This window comes from Artibeus jamaicensis, unplaced genomic scaffold, assembly GCF_021234435.1.
Source record: "Artibeus jamaicensis isolate MK-2021 breed Jamaican fruit bat unplaced genomic scaffold, CSHL_Jam_final contig_233, whole genome shotgun sequence".
NCBI lineage: Eukaryota > Metazoa > Chordata > Mammalia > Chiroptera > Phyllostomidae > Artibeus > Artibeus jamaicensis.
In genome coordinates, this window is record NW_026521486.1 from 7,986,736 (window position 1) to 8,010,936 (window position 24,201).

Genomic DNA, 24,201 nt, shown 5'->3' on the forward strand with positions numbered 1-24,201 from the left:
CCTCGCTGTCCCACCTGTCCTCCTTTTACTCCTGCGTCCTGGTCCCTTCACGTCCAGCTCAGCTCAGGTCCATCTTTCCCTCTCCTCCCCCCGCCCCCCTTAACCTACCCTGGTGCTCATAAATACATCCACGCTTTTAATATTTGAGTCCCTTCTAAACTATTACGCATCCTTCAAAATCTGGCTCAAATGACCGTCTTCTTTTCCCTACACAGAACTAATCACCCTCTCCGCTTAAGCCTTTGTAATACCAACAACTTCCTTCCCACATGATGGCGTCTGAGCCCTCTGTGCCTGGGACACAGCCTGGCACACGGTGGGAGCTCGGGCTGTTTCCCCCCCTTGGTACTGGCTTTCGTGGCCTCTGTGCCCTGGGGCTGGCCTATCAGCCCTCTGAGGTAACAGAGCCTTGTGTATAGTGATCGCCGTGGAGACTCCAATGAATGGCAGGGGAGGGCGGCTCCCTAGCAACCACCCATTGGTCTTGGCCAGCAGTTGTGCAGATCTGCACTCCCCGGCTTCGGCACACACCAGAGAGCTTCGCGTGGCTTCCGATGTTATGAAAAGGAGTGCAGAGGTCAGGCAGACCCCGGCGGGGTGGTCAGGGGGCCCGCTGTGACGCACGTTTCAGCTTCCTTCTCCCCATTCAGAATTGCTTGTGAGTGAAGAGTGCCCAGCCTCACCCGGACCCTGTCCTCCCTTCTTCACTGGCGTCTCTGGGGGCCTTACCTCCAGGTCAGAAACTGCAGTGGGCCCGCACATCTGTGGACCGGGGGTGCCATTAGGGCGGATGGGAAGCTGCTGTGGGCCCTTCAGGGTGGCTGGGGTTGGGGGAGGGAACGGGAGCAGAAAGCTCACTGCCTGGGTGAGACCCTGTTTCTCCGCCTGGGAAGGAAGGTGAGTTACCGCTCTCTGAACACTGCTCTGAGTCCTTGCGAGGACACGCTGGTCTGCCGGGCTGAACAGGTCATGCCAACACTTGGTGGCTTTAGACGCCAATACCGTGTCACCGTGTCTCTGGGGGTTCTCGTCTTAGGTTCTCTCACAGCCTGTGATTAAGCTGTTAGCAGTTGGGGGGTTCAGGCTCATCTCAGGGCTCCACTAGGGACCCCTCATGTGGCCGGAATGCTGGGCCCAGCCCCGCACAGGCGGGTGGCGGAGGCCACCCTCAGTTCCCTGCGCCGCCGGCCCCTCTGGAGGGCAGCTCAGAGCGGGTGAGCTGCTGTCGTCATCCACGTGGCTGAGTCCCGATGAGCCAGAGGGCGCCAAGGAGACGGGCCCGTCCTTGGGGGTCTCATCTGGGAGGCGGCGTCCCACCACTCCTGTGGGACCCATCTGTCGGCAGTGAGCCAATAAGTTCGGTCCAAGTGGATGAATACGAGGAGGAGGGGACACTTGAGCCAGGTCAACTGTCCCCCTCTCCCCCCCATGACACGCAAAGTACACCGTGCCCTCCCCAAATCTCCCCACATCTGATCCCACAGCAGCAGCCCCCTAAAACCTAGAATCTGGTCCTATGCATCGGGTCCAGGTGTGGATAAGGCTCGTGAGTGCCATTTCTTTTCTCTTTTTTAAAGATTGTATTTCTTTATTCTTAGAGAATGGGGAAGGGAAGAAGAAAGAGAGGGAGAGAAACAGTGATTGGTTGCCTCTTGCGTGCACGCTCCTACCAGGAACTGGCCTGCAACCCAGGCATGTGCCCTGACCAGGATTCGAACCGGCAACCTTTCACTTTGCAAGATGATTGATGCCCAACATACTGAGCTACACTGGTCAGCCCTCCATCAGTAGAGCCATGAAGCCAGGCTACCTGCCCTGAAGTCACCTGCCCGCGCACCATGGTGTGGCAGGCGCAGGGTGAGAGCGGCAGACCTTCACATGCAAATGAGGAAAACGGAAACACGGAGTCACTGACCCATAGAGTTTCTGAAACCCAGCCAGGCGAATGCTGGACTTTCCTCGACAGGCTTCGAGGGGTAGAAATAATTTTCTGTGGCTCTCGGCAGTGCCTACTGGACATTTTCTTGGTCTAAGTTACCCTTTTCCGAAGACTATTTTCCGTCAGAAGGATTGGGAGGTCCGCCGGTCTGCACGTTGCACGATCTCCGTCCCTTACACTCCAAGCTGGCAGTACTGTCACTGACATGGTTTTCCCAGAGACTGTGACCCCCGCGCCCGACACAGTCCTCCCGCGGCCACCCCTGCCGAGAGGCAGCACCCACGGGCTTCCTAGGGGCCCTGTGCGTCTTCTGAGAGAAGTCTGAGCTTTTCGTCTCTTGGAAGGGCCCTTTGTGTCTCTGAGCAACACTCTGCATCTTTCATCTTTCCGAAGTTTTAACGAAAGGTGCACGATCACACCGTGTTCCTGGCAGCGCTCTGAAGCCTTTTCTCAATTTTAGTGTCCTCTGGCACCCGGAGAGGATGAGAGTTCCCAGACTACTAAGTCTTCCCTCCTTTTTCCGTAACAGCCCTTCCACCCGCTGCTTTGCCCCTCGCGTGTTTCACTGCGGGCAGCAGGAGGAAACCAGGAGGCGTCTGCAGGGCTCTGTCTGGGAATCCCCCGGGCTGGGTCCCCCAGGTCATCGCCCCGTCTCTGCTTCCCACGTGACTGCTGACGAGCATCACCCAGTTTCTGTCTCTGTACAACAAGGACACTTCAGGTTCTAATAACGTGTCCTTCACTTTCTTTTGTACCATCAGCAGCAACAGCCTCCAAGCCCAGATTTCTACTCATAGTCTTTTTTAAAAAAATTTTTAAATTTTGTATTTTATTTTTTGTTAAGAATCAGTTTATTTTAATTTTTTAATTTATTTTTTTATTGATTATGCCATTACAGTTGTTCTATTCCCCCCCTTCATTCCCCTCCACCCTACCCCCCCGTGCCCACTATTACCCCCCCTTTAGTTTATGACCATGTGTCTCAAGTCCTTCAGATTCTATATTTCCCATGCTATTCTTGCCCCCCCCATCTATTTTCTATCTACTGTCTACGCTACTTATTTTCTGTACCTTCTCCCCCCTTCTCCTCCTCCCACTCCCCTGTTGCTAACCCTCCTTGAGATCTCCATTTCTATGTTTCCACTCCTGATCTAGCTGTCCTTTTAGTTTGCTTTTGTTTTAGGTGTGGTTGTTAATAACTGTGAGTTTGCTGTCCTTTCACTGTTTATGTTTTTTTAACTTCTTTTTCTTAGGTAAATCCCTTTAACATTTCATATAATAAGGGCTTGGTGATGATGAACTCCTTGAATTTGATCTTATCTGAGAAGCACTTTATCTGTCCTTCCATTCTAATGATTTTCTAAAATCTATCGTTTCATGACTTGGAATACCTCTTTCAGCCCTTCTCAAGAGTGCCTGAGAAATAATCTAGACTCCTTGTAGTGCTGTCCCCTTATCTCTTGCTGCTTCTAGGATTCTCTCCTTCACCAATGTAATGATGATGTGCCTTGGTGTTTCTTCTTGGGTCCAACTTCTTTGGGACTCTCTGAGCTTCCTGGATTTCCTGGAAGTCTATTTCCTTTGCCAAATTGGGGAAATTCTCCTTTATTATTTGTTCAAATAAGTTTTCCACTGGTGGCTGTTCCTTTCCCCCTTCTGGTACCCCTATAATTCGGATGTTGGAGCGTTTAAAGATGTCCTGGAGGTTCCTAAGACTCTCCTCATTTTTTTGAATTCTTGCTTCTTCACTCTTTTCTGTTTGGCCATTATTTGCTTTCTTCTGGTCCACTCCATTGATTTGAGTCCCAGTTTCCTTTTCATCGCTATTGGTTTCCTGTGCAGTTCCATTCATTTCAATTAGTTTCGCCTTCATATGTTCCTCTAATTTGTGACTATAGTCAACCAGTTCTGTGAGGATCCTGATCACCAGTGTTTTAAACTGTGCGTCTGAGAGTTTTGCTATTTCTTGGTCACTTAGATTTATAGGCTCTGGGGCTTTGAGATCTTCTTGAGCCATTTTTGGTCTGTTTGGGCCCGTTAAGTATGAGGACCGGAGCCTTGGACTCTCAGGTCGCTTGGTTGTGACGCTATATGTGGGGGCGTGGTCAGAGCAGGAAAATGGCGACCTCCTCTGCTGTTTCACGCCGCTGGGTGAGGAGCAGAGCCTTAGGTGGTTCCCCTGGGCCGGGCCACTCAGAGTCGCTGGGTTATGACCCTGTATGTGGAGGCGGGGTCAGAGCGGGGAAATGGTGGCGCCCTCCACTGCGGCTCGCCGCTGGAGCCTGCTGGGTCCCGGTCCAATTGCCCACTCCCTCGCTTGTCCATCTGCACACAAATGTGCGACCACAGTCAGCCCGCAGCCCTGCTCCCTCGCTGTTTCCCCGTGGTCGCTGGGTCTCTCACTAGGTCCAACCCTGCGCCTGGGTTCTACGCGCCTGAGTCCGTCTGACCAAGTCCTCCTGTGCAACCCCACTCCGCCAGCTGCTGGTTTCGCCCCTTACCGGTCAGGCTGAAGAATTTGTTGTTAACGGACTTCCGAAAAGTTCAATTTTCTGTGTTCTGGCAGTGTTTTCTGTTGCTAATATTTAGTTGTCTCTAAAGTTGGTTGTGTGAGGAAGCACGGCGTCTCCACCTATGCCTCCATCTTGGCGGAAGTCTCTACTCATAGTCTTTTTAAGGCAATTTAGGCTCTTTCTGTCCTGTTCCTCAAAATCCTTCTGGGCTCCACCCACCTCTTGGTTCCAAAGCCACACCCACATTTTTAGGTTTTTGTTGCAGCAGCACCCCATCCTTGGCACCAAAATATATATTAGTTAGCTATTGTTGCATAACACATTACCACAAAGCTCTTGGCTGAATGAAACTGCATGCATATAAAAAGGACAAGTTCAAAAGAAAAAAAAAAAAGGACAAGTTCATTATCTCAGTTTCTAAGGGTCAGGACGCGGGATATGGCTCGGCTGTGTCCTCTGGCCCAGGGCTTGCCATGGGGCTATAGTTGACGTGCAGGCTGGGCTGTGCCGCCCTGTTGCAGCTCAGCTGGGGAAGGCTCGTTCAGGCGGCAGGGTGCGCGGAGTTACTTACCGCCCCCTGTTGGACGAAGGGCCTCCAGCAGGAGCACCTCCCCGCCGGAGGCCCGCTCTGTTCCTTACCACGGGAGCCTCGGACAAGCCAGCTCAAAACGCACCAGCTGCTTCCCTCAGGGCGAGCCGCCAGCTAAGAAGAGCCCGAGAGACAGTGTGAACAGTCACCGATCTAACTGGGCAGTGACATCCTCTCGCTTTTGTCACGTTCTTTTGATCTGAAGCAAGTCCCTAGGTCCGGTCCACTTTCGAGGGGGACATCTTGCCCAGTGTATGAACGCCAGGGGCGTAGGCAGCGTTGGTGGTCATAGCAGAAGGGACACAACCATCAAACAATTAATTAACATTTAAGAAGTTGCTTTGCTTGATGATTTTTCAAGGTAATAAGATTAATTCAGTTCTTCAACTGCTTCAAGCTCACCAGCAGAACAACTTGCTGGGTGACCTAAGACAAGTCACTCTCCTTCTCTGGGCCTCAGGACACATTTATTGATTTCAGAGGGAGAGGAAAGGGGAAGGAGGGGGAGAGAGAGAGAGGTGAGAGAGAAACATCAATTGGTTGACTCCCAAACGTGCCCTGATCGAGGATTGACCCCCACAACCTAGTTATGTGCCCTGACCAGGAATTGAACCCGCAACCTCAAAGGCCTTTGAGGCCCTCCCTCACTGGCGGGTGGGAGCAACCAGGGCTTTCCAGAAAGGGCAGAGCCTGCGGGCTGCGGGAGGCAGGCCCAGTGCCAGGGCTGACTGGAGGATGGAGCAAGGGGCTCCTTGAGGGCCGGAGAGCATTGGGGGGAAAAGTGCAGAGGGACCTCGGTTGGGGGCTGGGCAGATGGCCCCAGTCCTCCTGGTTGGGATTCCAGCTTGTCCCCATTCACAAAGCCGCTGTGATACCTGAAATGACAGTCTGTTTCTTTGCTGACAGGGCTAAGCTTGGAACGAGAGTGCATGGAGCTGGGCCGCCGAGCAGGTAGGATGGCCGACCAGGGACACACTGATGGGGACACTAGGTGCATGCCCAGGGCTTCGGGAGGGGACTCCCTGGGGGGCATCGGGAACAACCTCTCCCCTCCCCCTCAGTCTTGCTCTGACTTCCAGACCCTCTGAGAGACCCTGACTCCCCCCCCCCTGGTGCTCTGTTTGAAGGAGGAAGGAAAAGGAAGGGAGAGGAGTACCGCTGAGTCCCTCCCAGCTGCCAGGCCTGGGGATCGTGACCCTGTCACAGTGGTCCCCTCCTCAGGGCTCAGAGGGGGGACAGCAGCCCCCTGGGGGCATCACGTTGACACAAGTCTGCTCCAAACCTGCAGGGAATTGCTGTGAAGGTTTATCTGAGCCAAACTAACAACGAAGGCCTGAGACCAAGATCGCAAATGCTCCGGAGAAAACTAGTTCTGCTCTTTCTTTTAAGCATTTGAGATTAAGAAGGGAGCGGAAGGGAGGCTACAGGGTGGTGGGCGGAGGCGGGGCCGGACTGGAGTACAGGACAGTAAGGATGCCTCGCTCTCTGGAGGGTGGATGCGTCTGAGGAGCAGCGTCTGATGGGGGTCCACCCTCAGAAGGAGGGGTCTGAAAAGAGGCCACTGACCAGTGTGCTAATCTAGGTACAGAAACAGTGGCAGGGCTTGCCTGAGGCTGAGATGAGCGGTCAGTAGTGAGGTTAGGTGCCTGCCTGGTGATTACCCACCAGGACCCGCCCAGTTAGGAATCTGTGATCAGCTCCCCCTGTGACATTCCTTTCCATAGAACCCCGTTTTTTTCACACAGTACTGACCAGACAGACAGACGGATGGGCAGGCGGTGGGGTGACATGGGGGGGTGGGGAGGGCAGGAGGCCTGGTCTCAGTGCGGGGGAGGTACGGTAGGTCAGAGCAGCCAAGCCGTGTCGCCGGGAGGGACAGAGTGTTCTAAGCCCCGGAGCAGTGTGGGGGAAGGTCTGACAGAGGTGAGAGGCGCTGGAGTTTGAATGAAATTCAATACAGCAAAGTGGGAAAGAGGCCAGGCAGCCGGGCCAGGTCCCCAGGGAGGCGGTGGAGGCTCTGTCCTGAGGACAAGGAGAGGGTTTCATTGCGGTCCCCACGGGGGAGCGCATGGCAGCTGGGTTTGGCAGCTGAGGTGTGGGAGACAGGCCAGTGGGGGTGGGTGGTGGGACTCCTGCTAGAAGCTTTTCCCCAAAACCTGAATGGCCCAGGGGTCTTGTTAGACACCCAGGTTCCCCGCCTCTCCCACAGGGACCCTGATGTAGCAGCTCTGGGGGAGGCCTGGGAATCTGTGTTCTCACTGAGCACCCTGGGAATTCTGATGATTGGCCAAACTTGGAAAACTCTGAGGACGCATCAAGTGAATCTCACAATAGCAAGTGAAGTCAGGCTTATTCTGTCCATTGTACAGCAGGGGAAGAACACAGTGGAAGGAAGATGGGGTTGGTGAGGTTCCTGGAAGGCCAGCGGCAGGCCTTCACTCACTTATTGAACAGACACTGAACTCCCAGAGGACAGGAGCTGGCCCACTGAGGGGCTCAATTCCCACTGAGCTCACTCACTGTGTGTCCCCAGTGCCTGGCACAGCACCTGCCCAGGCACGTGCCCTGACTGGGAATTGACCCGGTGACCACTTGGTCCGCAGGCTGGCACTCAGTCCACTGAGCCACACCAGCCAGGGCTCCACTCCTTTCGAGAAGGGTATCTGTTCCCCTCCTGGCAGCCCTAGTTTTCCCTGCAGGCCCTGTTGCTGAGTTGCCTGCTTGTTGGGGCAGAACCAGGACTGACTCAGCTGGGGACCCTACCTTAATGGCCCTGCCCTGCATCGAGGCAGGGAAACTAGACGGTTTGTAGGTCCCGGTGGTGGAGAAAGGGAAGCCCCAGGGTTGTGTGGGGTTCGTGGAGCAGGTTGTGAGGTGGAGGGGAGGAGAGGCCCTGAAGCTTGGGGGTGGGGATCGGGAGAACTTCCTGCTGAGACTGCATTGAAAGGAATGGTAGAATTTTGATTTAGGGAAAAGGAGGAGGTGGTCTCTAGGCGGCAGAATCAGCCTGGGCAAATGCTGGGAGGTGCGATGCCCCGGGTCATGGTGGGGGTGGCAGAAGAGGATGAAGAGGAGATCTCACAGGATGGGAGTAGGAGAACCCCCGGACTGGGAGTCAGGGGCAGGAATGTGGGTGGGGGGTGGAGGTGCGGGGTGAGAGCAGGGGACGAGGCTAGGATGGCACCCCCCCGCTTAGCCCCGGGAATAGAGGAGGCAAGGGAGGCTTGGGGAGCAGCTCAGAATGGGGAGCAGAGGCAGGCCCAGACCCAGCGCTGGTCCCTCCCAGCCGAGGGACCTGGAAGCGCTGCAAGCTTCCCTATGGTCAACGACCTTGTGGAACGACCCTGTTCCGCGGGAGGCTTGGCCGCTGAACTGCCTTCTCTCTTTGTCTCTTTCCAAATTTCTCACCCACGTTTCTGGCTCCCGGGACTTCTCTTTGTCCCCGTCCCTTTTTCTGCTCTGGGTCCCTGGGACTCTGTGTCTGCCTGTCCCCCTCCTCCCCCTCGCCGCTCTCTTCCTGCCCCCCACTCTCTGCATCTGTCTGCCTGTCCCCTTCTCTCCCGCCCTCTCTCTCCCCCTGTTCAGGTATGACCACTCTGACCAGGGCCCATCTGAGCAACCAGCAGGACACGGACCCCAGGAGAACTGCCCACAGCCCCTTGGATACGTCCCAGTTCGAGTGCCAGGCCCCGGCCTCCCCGCAGCCACCTCTGCACCCGCCGGGCAGCCCCCGGGGACAGGCCTGCCAGGAGGGGTGCTGGCCTCCAACCCCCTCAGCTGTCAGCAGGAGCCCCTCTGGGGTGGCCTCCCGGCCTGGGTCACTGAAGAACGGGGACTGCAGACCCTTCCCGAGGGAGAGCAGGGCCGCCCCCCACGAGGGGCCTCAGCCGTGCCAGGGGCTGAAGCAAGGCCCCGACTCGGGGGCCCAGAGCGAGAGGGGCAGTGTCATTCCTGACAACATTCGCCACAAGTTTGGGAGCGACATGGTGGACCAGCTGGTCTCCGAGGAGCAGGTGCTGGCACAGGGCACAGGAGGCCAAGGGCGGCAGGAGGGGGGTGCAGGGAGACTGGTGGTGAGGAGCCCGAGGAGCCCACTGTGGAGATCAGAGTCCCCGGAGCCACATCGCCACACGGCAGTGTTTACTGAGCACTCGCTACGTGCCAGGCACCGTGTGCTGTTGAAACGCTTCACGTACAGCAGCTCATTTCCGGGGCCCAGTGAGAAAGGTGCTATCGTACCCACCTTAAGGACAAGGAGCCCAAGGCTTCGGAAGCATTAAGCTCGTTCTATCTACCCCGTTGTGCAGGATGAGGGCCCACACTGGGCCAGCCGGTCCTGGAGCCCTAGCTCTCAATGACTTTGCAGTTACAAGCCCTGTGTTTGAATTCAATGCTTTCTGCTCACACAGCCCTGGAGGAGACAGCATTGGCTAGATGGGCCGCATTGAGTGGGACTCAGCAGACTCGGGTTTGAGTCCTGGCTCTGCCCCGCGTGCTGGGTGACTTGGAATAAGTTGCTCCCCCAATCTGGGCTTCAGTCTCTACACCTGCAAAGCGAGTCAGACTAGATCCCACCCGCATCTGTGCCGCTGTCACTCACCCAGGCCGGTCCCTGCCCGCGTCCCACACCCCACTTTAGGGAGTTATTCCCGACCAACTGAAAGTTGACATGAAATTCATCCGCCACGTCTGGCCACCGACGAAGGGTTCTTCCTGCCCTGGCACTCGGAGCCTCCCTCCCGGCACTCACAGCCGCGACGTTGTGCCACAGGCTGGGCAGGAGTTCCAAGTCCCCCCCTTTTTTTGGGTCCCAAGGTGATGTGCTGTTCTGGAAGTACAGGAGTGCCAGGTCCATGCTGTGGACAACCAAAACCCAATCTATTTGTTGTCCTCGAACGCAGGATGTCACACTGATAAGAACAGATGTCTACCTTTGATCCAGAATCGATTTGCTTTATTTTTTTAAACAGTTGTTAAAGCTAAGGCTCAGAGGGGCTACGACCCGCTCAGGGTCACACTGAGCAAAGGGAAGGCCCAGAATCAAAACGCCATGGGCCGGGTTCCTCCCGTTTGTCATCTTAAGGCAGGGGAAGTCACAACTCTCAATGTCCCACCTTCCCAGGCGCATCCCGTCCTGGTCTGGGGTGCAGTCACTATCTCTCACGGGCCCCTCAGCCTTTGGGAGGTCACCCTTCTCTTTTCTGAGAGGCCCAGAGAAGAGCAGAGACTTGCCCAAGGCCAGCAGCTGGTCTGTGGCAGAACCGGGACTCAGACCCAGGCCTCCTGGTCCCCAGGCCTGGGCTCAGTCCTCTGGGCCTCAGTTTCCACACTGGCACGTGGAAGGAGTCGGCTTCCGTGCAGTGGCCCCCTGGAGCTGACTGGCGTGAGGCCTCCGGGAGGCAGGCCGGGCTCTGTGGGTCCCCGGCTGTGCAGACGCTGTGTCCCTGCCCTGAGCACCGGCTTCCCTCTTTTGTAAAATGGCAGGAGAAATATCACCTTACAGAGAGACCTCTCCCACAAGGGATGCAGCAGGGGCTCAGGGCAGGAGGAGGTTGATGACCACCACCCTCTCTGATGTGCGGACCCACGGGAGGTGGGGTGGGATGAGGGGATGGAGGGGCCTCGGCCCTGCCCGCTCCCCAGCCCTGGGGGTCCGTCGAAGGCTGCAGGCTGAAGGTCAGGTAGGGGTGGTGAGGGCAGGGTCAGCAGAGTTGGAGGGGTCAGAGGGGGCTTGACCGTGCTTCTCTGTCCCTTGTCTCTCCCCTGCCCCTCCCGGCTCAGGCTCGAAAGGCCCTCGGCGAAGGCTGGGAGGGGCAGAAGAGGGCCAGCGTGTGGCCCAGCGAGGCCGAGAGCTCTGCGAAAATCGCCTCCATCTTCTCAGACTACTACGATCTGGGCTATAACATGCGGTCAAACTTGTTTCAAGGTCAGGTCAGAGGGCAAGGGTGCGGGCTGGGAGCACCCATGGTCCCCGAGGGGCAGGGGCGGCCCGTGGGGTGTGTACCCCTTCCCGGCCTCTGTGGGTCACAGCCCAGGAGGCATCCCCCGGGGCCCTCATTTCATGGCCCCCCGGGGCCTGCCCTTTGCCAGGCCGTGGGCCGAGTGCTATAAATGTCCAGTCCCCTGGCCATCCTGTCCATGCTGCACAGGTTGCCCATCCTGGTTGGCTGTCATCTCCTCCCTTCCTGGAACACCTCTGGTGTCCAACCCTGTACCCTTGGCCTGGGCACCTTTGGTCATGGTGACCTCAGGTTCCTGGTTCAAAGCTCGGCGCAGCCACTCACTGGGTGTGGCCTCCCCTACGTGGGATCCTTAACCTCTCTGAGCCTTAGTCACCTTCTTGGTACAATGAGGACAATAGGATGACAAGGCCACTCTGGGTGGTCTGCAGGCCTGTGGCCTGTGAGACGCAGTGGATGCTCAGTAGTTGGTAGGCTGGGATTTTTCCTTCCTGGAGCCAGGTGGTAGCACTGCCTGGGGACAAGGGTGGGTTGGAGACGTTGCCAGTGTCCTGTGGGTCAGCCTTGGACCAGTCTGGTACGGGTGCGGGCCGTTAGCTCCATTTCACTGATGGGAAGAGTTTGCCCGGGCCTCTCTGCAGTCGGAGGTGGGCCCAAAGCTCAAATCCAAAGATTTTTTTTTTGCCTGTGAACCCTGAGTCATTCCGGGTCACCTGCCTGCCTAGGGACCCTGTTCACAAGTGGCTAATGAGTTGTTTGGATCAGGGTCCAAGGCCAGCACACAGGGGCTTCTCTCTGCCCCCACGGCCCAATTCAGCGTCATTGCAAAATGCAAGCTTTTCTGAACCTCTCCCCTTCTCTGGCCTTGCCCCGGGCCCTCTCCAGCTTCCCCGGGGCCCTGGCAAACCTCCTGCCCTGGCTCAGATCCCCGTCACCCAAGGAACCAGACAGCCACTGGAACTGTCCCGGTTTTTCTTTGAGCTCTGACTGGGGGCGGTGCTGGGGGAGGGGAGAGGGAACACAGCCCGGATTGTCCTGTGTTCTGCCTCCCATTCATCTCTTAACAGTTATCGGTAGTTCTTACATTCCGCCTCATACAGGAACGTCTCCGTAATGTAAACGATTAACATAAAAATTGGGGTACCCATCACCCAATCTGAGAAACCAGCTTGCACCAGCTCACCAGGCAGTGGTTGAATTTTCCTGGCCTCATAGGCTGGTGTCACAGTGCTATCCGGCACACTGGCCGCAGTGGGATTTGTATTCCAGAAATGAGCAAGTGCTGTGAATCTGGACGCCCCCTTTAGCACAGGGCTGTCATTGTGCCCCACCCCCACCCCACCCCAGGTCAGCCTCTGTGCTTGCTGTTGCAGGTGGGTGAGGCTCAGGGGGCTGAGCAGGAGGAAGAGGAGCTGGGGAGGAAACCCGCTAGGTGGGAAAGGCCCGGGAAGGTTTTTGTCTTTGCAAGACAGGCAGCCAGGGAGGGTCTGTACGCAGGAGAACGGCGTTGTCCGACTTAGGTTAAAGGATCGCTCCCATTGCCGAGTGGAGAATAGATGTGGGAAGCTGGGACAGGGACAGAGAGAGTGGTGAGGAGGGACGGGAGGTGGGGGTTTGGTCTGGGGAGCAGGGCTGGCGTGAGGCGTGACCCGGAGGGCGCCACGGTGCAACTTGGGTCCGGTGGAGGTCACGGTGAAGGCGGTCTGCAGTAGCAGGGTTCTGGGCGTTTGTGTGAGGTGGACGGAATAGGCTAGTGAATGCATTCGGGGTGTGTGAGGGGGGAGTTGAGGTGGATGTTAGGGTTTTAACTTAAATGACTGGAAAGGTGAAATCCAATGCGCCCAGACGGAGGAAGTTCCGGGAGGAGGGGTTGAAGAAACCCTCCACCTGCTGAGTCATATAGAGGTCTTTTTCTCAGTCTTCTGAAACTTCAGTTTTGCTTTTCACATTTAAGCCTCTAATCCACCTGGAGTTGATGTCTGCTTTGAGTGTGAAACCTGTTTAACTCCTCCTTTAGGCGGATTACCGATGGTCTCAGGCCGGGGGCAGAGCAGTCTCCTCTTCCCCCCCAGCCACCTGCAGGGTCCGACTGGGATCCATCCCGTTTCCCAGGAGCCCAGATCCGTTTCCAGGCTGGCCGCTCCGCCCACCAGTCTAAGTTACACTTTCAGTTACTAGGGTGTCACAAGTAGCCTGCTACCTGGCTGGGTAAACCCCCCTCCCCCACCCCCCAACCCACCGCACCACCAGCAGCAGCCAATGCCCGGCTAGTCTAGGTCCTTCACTCTTTCATACAAACTCCAGAATCAACCGGCCAGTTTCCATGCAAAACTCCCTCCAGCATCGAATCTACAGCTCCATCTGGGGCAGTCGTCAGTTTCAGGGTAGTGCATTTTCCAATCCATGAATATGGTATTCAGCTCCATTGATTCTATTCTTCCTTCAATAGCCGTCCGTAACATTTTCTATAAAGATTATACAGTTTTTTGGGTTAGATTTATGTAGAAAAACCTTTTTTTTTTTGCTGTTTATTGCAAATGGTATCCTTCTTAAAGTTACATTTTCTAACTTTCCTGCTTATATACACACAGAACAAATTAATTTTTGTGCACTAATCTTATATACAGAAGCCTTACTCAGCTCACCTATTAATTCCATAATTTGTAGATTTTGGGGGGCTTCTTTTTAATAGTATAATGGCTACATTTATGCGCAGCATGGAGCATGTGCCAAGCACAGCTTTACTTTAAAAACATTTTAATTCTCACAAGAACCTCATATAGTAAGTACTATAATTCCTTTTTTAAAAAGAAGATAGACACAAATGAAGCATAGAAAGATGAAGCCACATAGCCAGGAACAGGCGGAGTCGGGATTTGAACTCTGGCAGCCTGGACCAGCATTTACATTATTAGCCACTAAGGCTGCTCCTGCCTTCAGACCCCCTGCCCTGGCAAACGGGTCCAGAGCAGTGGTGCCTATAAGCAGGGAGGCACAGGCATCCTCATCTCATCCTCGATTCTGACACTTTTCCACTCAATATAATCATTTGAAATTTTTATCAGATTAAGGAGGGGTCCCCTTTGTTTCTAGTTTGCATATTCATTTAAAAAATTATGAACAGGTGTGGGGTTGTAGCAACTATTTATACAACAGTTATGTAGATGATCATATGATGTTTTTTCTTTGATCTGTTGATGTGGTAAATTCTATTCATTGGTTTCCCAACATTAAGCCAAACTTGCATTTCTGCACGGAAACCAGTACAGGTGCACTGTCTTTTTTTTTTTACCTGTGAAAACCCACACAGTAGAAGAGCCCATAAAACCTGTGTGTGCAGCTCAATGAGCGGATGGGGCCGCCGGCCGCCTCGCAGATGGGGTTTCGCAGGGGCCAGGATGCCTCTCCTGCCTTCTTCCAGCTGCATCGCCCAACTTCAGTCAACCCTCCCTTTGCTTTTCTTTGCAGTGCCAACCCCTCTGTACGAACCCCTGTGTTAGATAGACCGGCTAGGGTAGGCCCCTCAGAGCGGGTGACCCCCGAGTCAAGACCTGCAGGACGGGAGCAGGTCGGGCTGTGGGGTGCTGGGGGAGGAGCGGTGGGGCGGAGGGTCCGTGATGAGGACGTTGGCTTGTCCTGGGCTTCTCTCTGGGAGCCATTGCGGTCTGCGCCGCAGCTCACTGGGATATCTGATCTCTATCTTGCCTAGGCTTCAGTCCAAATTTCTAGCTTAACATCCTGCTATGTAGGCTTGTATTGTAAAGCCGTGCCTGCCAAACACAGTATAAACATCGCTTTACAAAAATGTTGATTTCTAGCTTGATGGCATTGTCTCAGGCAACACAGGCCCATAATGACTTCGGTTGTTTGAAATTGTCGGAACGGCTCGCTAGCCCAGGAGTTGGTCCATTTTGTAAATGATCAATATGTTTGAAAATAACCTCCTGGGTTCAAGATTCTGTTTGTCTAATAGAGCAGGCTTGCTGATGATGTCTCCACAAATCTCCTAACTCCTTGTTAATATTCTTTGCTAGATCTATTATTTACTAAATTGATGTACCTTTCAGTCTTTCCTGCTGATGGCAGATGTGTCCATTTCACCATGTGGCTGTCACCTGTTTTGCTTCACCTGTTTTGATGTTACCCTGATGTAGCAGATTTAAATCACTACATCGCCTGGGTGAATGGCAGTCATTTTTATTTCTCACAGGGCCTTTGCCTTATAGTTTATTTTGTCTGATAATTTAAATACGACGAGACCAGATTGCTTTCGGTTAGAATTTGCTTGTCTATCTTTTGCTACATTTCTGTATTTATCCTTTCTGTGTCCTCGAATTCTAAGTGTGCTTTAACTAATATATAACCGGAAAACATTTCTGTAGCCCGATCATCTGTTTTTCTAAACTAGTGAGTTAGTCCACATATATTTATTCTAATCACCCATATATTTGGATTCATTCCTATGACCTTATTCTGTTTTCTATTTCTGCTTCCTTTTCTCTGCTGCTTTTCCCCCTTCCTCTCCTTTCGTATTTTGGGCTCAAGAGAGTTTTCTTTTTTTCCCAATGTAATTTTGTCCTCACTCTCCTTTTCCTTTCAGTGGTTACATTTTTACATGCACAGGTGACACGTTCTAGAGTTCATCGAGATTTTTGGGTTTTCCCGACTCATATAAACACATTAGGAGGCTTCAGCTTTATGCTCCACACTCCCATCTCAGCCCACATGTTATTCTTTTATAGAATTTTAACTCTCCATAAATGAAATAGTCAAAACCATGGGTTTTGGGGCCACAGGGCCTGGGTTTGTGTGGGGACAACTTTGCCAGCAAATCCCCCCGTCTGCCATGGATGAAAGTAACCTAACAAGACATGATCTGCTTGGGGAGGAGAGGTAGCCAATCTCTCACAGGGGAAGGGCCAAGAACCTCTTCATCAGTGGCTTTTATTAGGTTTGGAACGCATAGGAATACAGGTAAAGCTCATCAATCAATGTCAGGTGGCAAAGATAAAAAAACAGACAACATTTCAAAGAGATCTGAGGGCTTAATCTGAGTCAGTGTCTGTCAGATAAGGGGGTTGTAGAAAATTTGGGAGACATACTCATATTCTGCTCGGACCTTTAACATATGAATGAAAGCACTCGTAGCAAAGCAGGCTTCACAGGACTTTAGGAATTCTTTCTTATGCCCGATCATCCCGGATCCCGCTGTAGCTGGCAAGGGGCTGCACCGCCTTACCCATCATAGGTTTTCAGGCTTAAGTGGATTAGAGCCAGGAAGCGCTTCTCCCAGACGGAAATGGGGACGCGGGCTATGTCAGAATAGCCTGGGGGGGGTGAGGGTCCATCATGCCCTCTTTGTTGCAGCCTCCTGAGTCCTTCCTTGATGGCCCCCCAAGTGATTGTGTCTGGCTTAGGTTGCCCCAGCTCTGAGGGGTCTTACCCATCTTTGACTAACTGACCAGGTGTTGGGGGCAGGGGATGAAGCAGAAGCAGCGTTGCTGCCAGAGATAAGCTTTGTCTCCTTAGCGGCTCGCATTCTGGAGGTCGCTCACTCAGACTTAGCCATGGGGGGCAGTTACAACTCCTGAAACCAGGCAGAGTGGTTCCCAACAAATTCGAGTCCTAGATCTTTTGCTTACCAGCTGTGTGAGTTTAGCCCAGTGACTTAACCTTTCTGTGCGTCAGTGACTTCAGCAGTTAGATGGGGGGCGGGGCGGCTGTTGAGAAGATTCACTGAGTAGGTTCTGTGGGACTCTGAGAACTAGGTCCTGAGCACATGGTTGGCCGTCACTGCCCTCACCACTTTGCTCCATGCACTTGACATTCTACTCTTACTATAACTGATGTATATTTAGATTTATGCAAGGTTTCCTTTTTTTTTTCCTACCATTTCTTCTTGTATCTCAGGTCTTCCTTCTGGGATCATTTTTATTTTCTTTTTTCAATATGTTGTTTAGATATTTTTGGTTAGATTCTGTTGCTGGTAGATTTTAGACCCATCAGAAGTCTGTCTCCTCCTCATTCTTAGCCAGCAGTCACTGTAAACAGTTCCAGGTGGACGACTGTCCTCTGCCAGCCCTTCAAGGGTGTTGACTCGCCTCCTCCCGGTTTCGATGGCGATCGGATTTATTGTTATTCTTCGCAAGTAATCTGCCTTTTCTCTAGGGCTCCTTTTAAAATGTCTTCATCTCTGGTGTTTTAAATTATAGTTGGCTATGCCTAGTAAGGAATTATTTTTACTTATGCTGGTTGGAGAATTACAATATGATTTTTGAATCTAAGGATTTAAATATTTCATCAATTTTGGGAAGATCCCACCCATTATCTTCAAATATCGCCTCTCCCCATTTCCCCTGGTCACTCCTTCAGAACGCCAACTAGATGTATGTTAGGCCTTCACGGTTAACCTTCATTTAACAGCTTTTTCACATTTTCCACATCTTTTTCCCCCTGTGTGCTGAATTCCAGTTAATTTCTTTAGCTACTCGTTCGGGTTTAACCTCTTTTCTCAGCTGTATCTAATCTGCTGTTCTACCCGAGCACTGACTTTGTTCTCAAACATTATGATGCTAATTTTAAACTTAGAGAAAGGGAGAGAGAATAGCTTAATGGACAGAGATTCATGGCCAACCTGGTTTCATCTTTTCTCCCATCCGCCATCCACCCCACCCCAGATCACTTCAAAGAAATCTCAGGCCTCTTATTATTCATCGAATTTTCAATTGTTTTGTCTTTCATTTCTGCTAGTCCATTTGCTTCTTCTACTAATCTGCTCTTTCTGGGCACTTTCTTCTTCTTTGTTTATGTGTTTACTCTCCTTCATGACTCCCAACATTAAATATACTTGTTTTATACTCTGTAGCCGATCGTTTGAATCTCGCTGTCTTTTGGGATTTGGCCCCTCTGATGTTTCTGCCGACTCTTTATCGTGGTAACTTATTTCCTCCCGGGTGTTCTACCTTTAGACGTAGAAATGAATCTTGTGAAAATACAGGTGGTAATGGCCACATGCAAGATCATGTTCTTCCTTTGAAGAGGTAAAGAGACCAAAGCTCCGCGAGGTGAGAGACTTCTCTGAGGCCACGCAGGCCACAGAGGGTGGAGCCAGGGCCTGGCATCCTCTGCCTCGCCCTCCCCACTCGCCCACAATCCGCCCTGCACAGCGGAAACGGACCTCCCGTTGCGGCCACAGAGCGGCTGGCCTCCGCTGACTTGGGGCTTCTGGGCTTTCTCCGTGGCCTTCCACAGGGGCCCCGGAGGCGGTGAAGAGCCTCATGAAGGACTCCTACACCCCGGAGGTGCTGGAGAAGTCGGTGCGGGACGCAGAGCACTGGCACGGCAGGAAGACGGACGACCTGGGTGTGCGGGGGGTGGGGGGGGGGGCGGGGGGGGGGCGCTCCCCTCCCCGGCTGGGGTGTGTGTTGGGCCCAAGGTCTGGAGAGATACCAGAGCAGCAGAGAGGGCCCTGGGTGTGGGCGGTGGGCCTGGGCCACCACGGGTCCTGGGGGCACGCGGAGTGATCAATGCTGGCGTCTGCCCTGCTCTCTGCAGGACGGTGGCACCAGAAAAACGCGATGAACATGAACTTGCAGAAAGCACTGGATGAGAAATACGGAGAGAAGAGCAAGACCTCGAAGTACTAAATCCGACCCAGAAGCGGCGCCCTGGACTCAGAGAGAGTGCTAACAGTACAGTGAACAATAAAAAAAAAGGCGCAGATCTAGCCCTTCTCCCCTGGCGTGGTGCGGCTCTTCGTGCTGAGGTGGGGTGGGGGCCAACGCGCGCAGTGCTGGGGAGGCTGGCCGGGGGAGCACAGAAGCCTCGAGGGACCCAACTGTCCCCCTAGAGACACACACACACGCACGCACGCACGCACGCACACCCCTGCCTCCGCCATAATTCCAGGGCAGGATGGGGGAGCTCAGCGGAGCTCTGTCTGGGGACCAGCCTGCAGGCTTCTCTCTCCTGCCCTTTGTGGAGGCGTCCTATGGCAGACACTGCTGGATCTGACCTGTGTGCCCTTCCTAGTGGAACCCCAGTTATTTCCAGACACCCATGACCTCCCTAGGAGCCCAGGGACTTCAGAGGAATTGGTCACATCGCCCTGCAATCCAGGGGTAGTTTTGATTGATCTCACAGTAATTCTGACCCCTCCCTCTACACAAGTGATTGGGTCAGAAAGGAGCAAGTGACTCAGTTTGACCAATGAGATGTGAGGGAAGTGTGTGTGTGTGTGTGTGTGTGTGTGTGTGTGTGTGTGTGTGTGTGTGTTGCCTTCTGGGTATTCTTTTCTCTACTAGGAGAGCCCAGAGCACCTCCCTCCTGTGGTACTGGGTGAGGAAGCACACACCCCAGACTGCTCCTGGCAGACACAACCTGGGTCCTGCACAATCTGGGGCCCCCAGGGCCCTCACTGAGTGGCTCCATTCCCCTGGCCAGGAGCCTCTGGACTTATACTGTGAGCATGTGTAAGATGCTCTCTTTAGAGAGCTAACCTTACCCTTTACTGATAAGGGCCCCTGGTAGCAACAGGTAGGGACCCAGGCCCCAGGGAAGAGGGCCCTAGAGACAGGGTTTCGGGTTGGACAGTCATGTGTCCCTGAAGCTTGCTACCCACTGGGGCTCCAGGCCAGCGTGGACCTTACCCTCAGGTCACTGACGTGCTCTACTGCTGGGGTCTTTGCTGTGTTTCAGACCACCCCGAAACCTAGTGGCCTAAATGAACAGCAACCATTTATTTGCTTATGATTACAGTTAGGGCGAGGGATCAGCTGGTATGGTTCATTTCTTAACGTGGCACATGCGGTGAAGACGGCCACTTCTCTCACGTACCAGGCACCTCAGCTTGGAGTTCCACAGCTGGGGGCGGGCCAGGCACCGCTCTCCGGCCAGCCTGGGCTTCCTCCTGGCATGGTGACTGGGTTCCAAGAAGGAGCCTTCCAAGGGGACAAGAGTCAATGTGAAAGAACTCATCACTCCTTGCACTGGTTTGCTGATGTCCCTGTGGTCTGAAGGTCATGTGGTCAAGCCTAGTGGGAGGGGACAACCTGGAGGTTTCCTGTGGGCAGGACCGGTTCCCTGGGGACCACCATGGAGTCTACCACAGTGACCATCACACTTTGGAAAAGTCAAACAGGATCACTGCCCGGAGAAGAGGGCCTGGCCCTCTTCCCACAAACAAAATGACTTCTTAAAGGTAGGTGGGGCAGGATGAGTACAGAGTGAATTTAGCCTGATTTACTATTTATCACACTGACGTATGTGCAAGGTGTGCTCAGCTCAACTTCCATACTGAGAACCTAATTTCCGCAAGACGCTGCTCTTGTTCTGGAAAACCCAGACTTGACTGAGTAGCTGCTACCGGCTCAGCACATGGGACATCTGAAAACACGAGGCTCCCTGCAGGGAACTGCTTCACATGGTGTGGAAATGTAGCTCAGCCTCCACGTGGAAAACCAGTGGGGAGCGAGTGGCACGCAGGACCACGCCCACGGAGAGTTTCTCCCATGGGGAATCAGGCCTGCATTGTACCTGCACTGCTACGAGGCTTTTGCTAAAACTCCCTCACCCTGAATTGAGGCAGAAAGTGCTCACTGTAACTTCCTAGAGTCTGTGCTAAACCTCCCAAGTGTGGAGTGTGACCAGTTCGACCACTTTTCCCTTGTATTGGAAACATCCTTCTCTTTGAAGGAATTAGCAACATTCTTTTCCTTGTTGAATGTAAAAGGTAATCATCTACAGCGAACCTGTGCATAGTAAGTGAGGACCATCCTCCATGTAATGTACCCAGAAAAGCAATAAAGGCCTGTCCAGGTAGGGGCCTCTGGCCCTCTCGCCCTCTCTCTCCGAGAGTGGCCATGCTGTCCTGTTTTCTCCACAGGACTTCTGTTGTCCGTGTGTATTTGTTCACTAGCAGCCACAACATACACGGATCCTGCAGGCCAGGATCCGCCTCACCACCCAGAGTGTTGCAGCCAAAGCAAACCCCAAACCGTTTGGACACAGAAATTGTAATACGCCAGATGCACATAATGTGCCGAACGCTTCACAAGCACAACCTCTTCTCATCCCGACACCCGTCCTCAGGGCTGTCCCTGTCCTCCTCACGAAGGTGAAGGAACGGAGGCTGGCAGAGGCTGTGCAAGTTGCCCGAGGTTCTACCAACAGGAAGCTGGAACTAAAACTCTGGGAGAGCCCTTTTCTACGCCACCAGGCAATCATGCAGTCACGTCAACAAATACACAGCCAGTGCCACTAACTTATGACCCTGTTGGGTGCTGTGGGGACAGTGATGTGAGTCTACTGCAGTCCCTGTCCCCCTGTAGAAGACCGACGTGGGAGAAGCTGGACCTAAGGATCACCCGTCCACCCGACGAACATGCCCTGTGCACCTGCCCTCTCTGCTCGCCCTGTTCAGTATTTCAGTGGGAGTTCAGAGAAGAGTAAGACACGGCACCTGTCTTCTGTGTGTCCAGAGTCCAGTGGGAAGATGCGTTGCAGTGGGAGGTTCATATGGTGTCAACGAAAGCACAGAAGACAACCTGGGGTGGGGCAGCAGCTGGTAGTCATAGAGGACCTCATGGAGGAGGTGGCTCCTGAGATGAGTCTTGGGGCACGAGTCCGTGCGTTCAGGTGGACTGGGAGAGGCACAGCATTCCAGACAGAGGGTGCAGTGTGAACAAAAGCCCGGCATGGCATATTTGGGGAGCTGCAGGGTGGGAGTGTGTTGAGCTTGGAGAGTGAAACTCCAAGGTGAGGCACAGAGGTCAGGTTGGGAAAGCAGAAAGAGAATCTACACTCGGATGGGGCTGCCAGAGCCCTGTAGGGCCTCAGATGTGAGATCCCGCCCTCCTCCTGGAGCTCACAGTCCAGTGGGAACATAAAGGGTTAATAGTGACTGCAGAAACCACACCGAAGACTTGAAAGGATGCTTAATATCCTCAACAATCAGAGTGATGCAAATTAAAACAATAAATTCATCTTGTTGAAGGGTAGGTGAGAAGGATGGAAATGGGAACTCTCATACCCTCGATGAATTATGAGCGCAGAACAGCAAGGAAGCATTTATCGAAATTGAAATGATATCTTGTAACTTGAGGTTCTATGTCCATGTAGCGTAGAGAAACTCAAACATGCACACCAGGAGCCTCGTACAAAGAGAGTCATGGCGGCACTGTTTGCCATTGCAAAGCAACGCACAGGTCTGTGAGTGGGGGAACGGACAGATGGGGTAATGCACAGCCGTGGAAAGGAATGAGCCACATCGACACGCACTGCACAGAAAGACCTCACAGTGCAGCACAGAGGGTGGGGACAGCGATCTGCAGAATGAGCCCTGGGTAGGAAACGTACTATTTGTCCTGCCTTCAAAAGGGCCCCACGCAGCCATTCTGCTGCTCAGGGACATGGTTATGAGAGTGTGGAAGGTGTGTTTGGAGGATGCTGCAGGATTCAACTTCACATGAGAGTGAGCTTAGCCCTTTGCAAACCTGACTTTGCTTTCTATAACTGCAAGAGAGAGAGAGAGAGAACGCATGCAAGAAAGAAAACCGCCAAAATGTCCACTGGGAGAACGTCAATGCCGGAAAGGGAGGCTGAGTAACAGAACGCAGGGGGGTTGAGCAATTCTGATTTTGACATCGATGAACAAATAATATGAGCTTCACCACTTTGCCTTAGTTGAAGGTTTTATCTCAGAACATTAAGAGGAACTCCTTTAAATTAAATATTGGATACTTTGGAGACAGAGAAGCTGTAATCCTAGCAAAATAAAACAAGCATACATTTTTAAAACTTAAATAAGGTCTTAGTCTCCGTGATGCTGTTTCCAACAGTGTTCCTTGGTCTTCATTCTTCTGAGATCCCTAGATGGTGGAATTCCTAGTGACTCAAGTTTCAAGGAGGTACAGGGACCAGATCTTAAGTAGCACGAATTCACACAGTGGAGAAGTCATTCATCCTTCCGTGCAGGTAGGGCCCCCTTTCCTCTGTGACTCAGAACCGGTTTCATAATTTCTGCTCTGAGTACCATGGGAGGGTGGCGATCCAGCAGTTGACCAGCACCACATGGTTGTATTCCTAGTTCAGCTCACCCCCTGGTGGCAGTGTCTCTAAATTGCAGGCAAAGTACTTAAGGAGGGAACTTAGTGACCACGGAGTTACATCTTTCTAACCATGCCTTCCCTGCCACCATTCATATTTCCATTTTCAGATGAAGAAACTGTGGCCTGGTGAGATTTATGTCTAATCTGGAAGCTGCCAGTCCCCATTGGCCAGCATGGCAAATCCAAACTGTCAGGGGGGTTGGCCAAGTCTTTTCCCGTTCTCCCTCCAGAAATCATGGTTTCTGTGGTTAACAGGAGCCTGCAGCAGCTGCAGCAAATGCAGAGGAAAATCCAAATGCAGGTCTGTGGTCAAGGGGAGACTCTGCAGCCCTGAGTGACTCCCCAGCTGGGCTAAGCTCCTGGGGAAGGCTGTCGCACCTGGAGAAGCCTGCTTCTCATCTACAGCAGGGGCAGCAGCTCCTTTCTCACAGGCCAGTCTCAGGGTTACCTGAGAAAATGCGCGTCCGACACCTGGTCCAATGCGTAGCCCTCCCACAGGTGTATGATAAGCGCTTACTCTTTTCCTTCCTTCAGGCCCAGGTTTGCCAACTCTGAGCTTCAAAGAACTCTGGGACCTGTGAACAGGTCCAAACCTGAAAAGGATAGATAAAAAATTCAAACCTGAAAAGAATGTTTATGAGATTTTATTTGAGCCAAACTGAAGGCAATTGCCGGGAAGCAAGGTCTCAAAAGCTGTGGAAGATGACAGTTTTGCAGCTTCTTTTGCACGGTTAGAATTCATGAGGGGTTGGAAGGTTACACAAAGGTGAGAGAAAGCAAGGCACAGGCTAGTCGTGGACATTCTGCGCTCCCTGGGCCTGGGGGAGAGGATGCCTCTGGCATTTCAAGGCGTGTTTACTAAGCCGCATAGGGACAAGGGATGGGCCTTGCTTAGGGCAAAAATAAACCTTTGTACTAAAGAAGTTTTGTGCCTGGGGCGTGACTGCCCACCTGGACCTGCCCAGTTGGGGATCTGTGACCGACCACCCCGTGAGGTTCCTTTCCCCTCCTGGACTTGCCAGCTGCATCACAGAACCCTTCCTGTGCGGTTGCCTAATGAATGGGGGCTGTGCTGTCCGACAACAGCACACAG

At 53.2% G+C, this 24,201-nt stretch overlaps 1 protein-coding gene across 1 annotated transcript; it reads left to right on the forward strand.

Moving 5' to 3' along the window:
- The first annotated feature begins 516 nt into the window (after positions 1-516).
- TEX33 (testis expressed 33) lies at positions 517-18,692 on the forward strand. The gene is made up of 7 exons (XM_053661989.1): positions 517-577; positions 651-735; positions 5,948-5,992; positions 8,627-9,054; positions 10,823-10,967; positions 18,253-18,363; positions 18,556-18,692. The coding sequence occupies exons 3-7, from the start codon at positions 5,971-5,973 to the stop codon at positions 18,645-18,647; spliced, it is 798 nt and encodes a 265-aa protein (XP_053517964.1). The 5' UTR covers positions 517-577; positions 651-735; positions 5,948-5,970; the 3' UTR covers positions 18,648-18,692.
- The last annotated feature ends 5,509 nt before the right edge of the window (positions 18,693-24,201 follow it).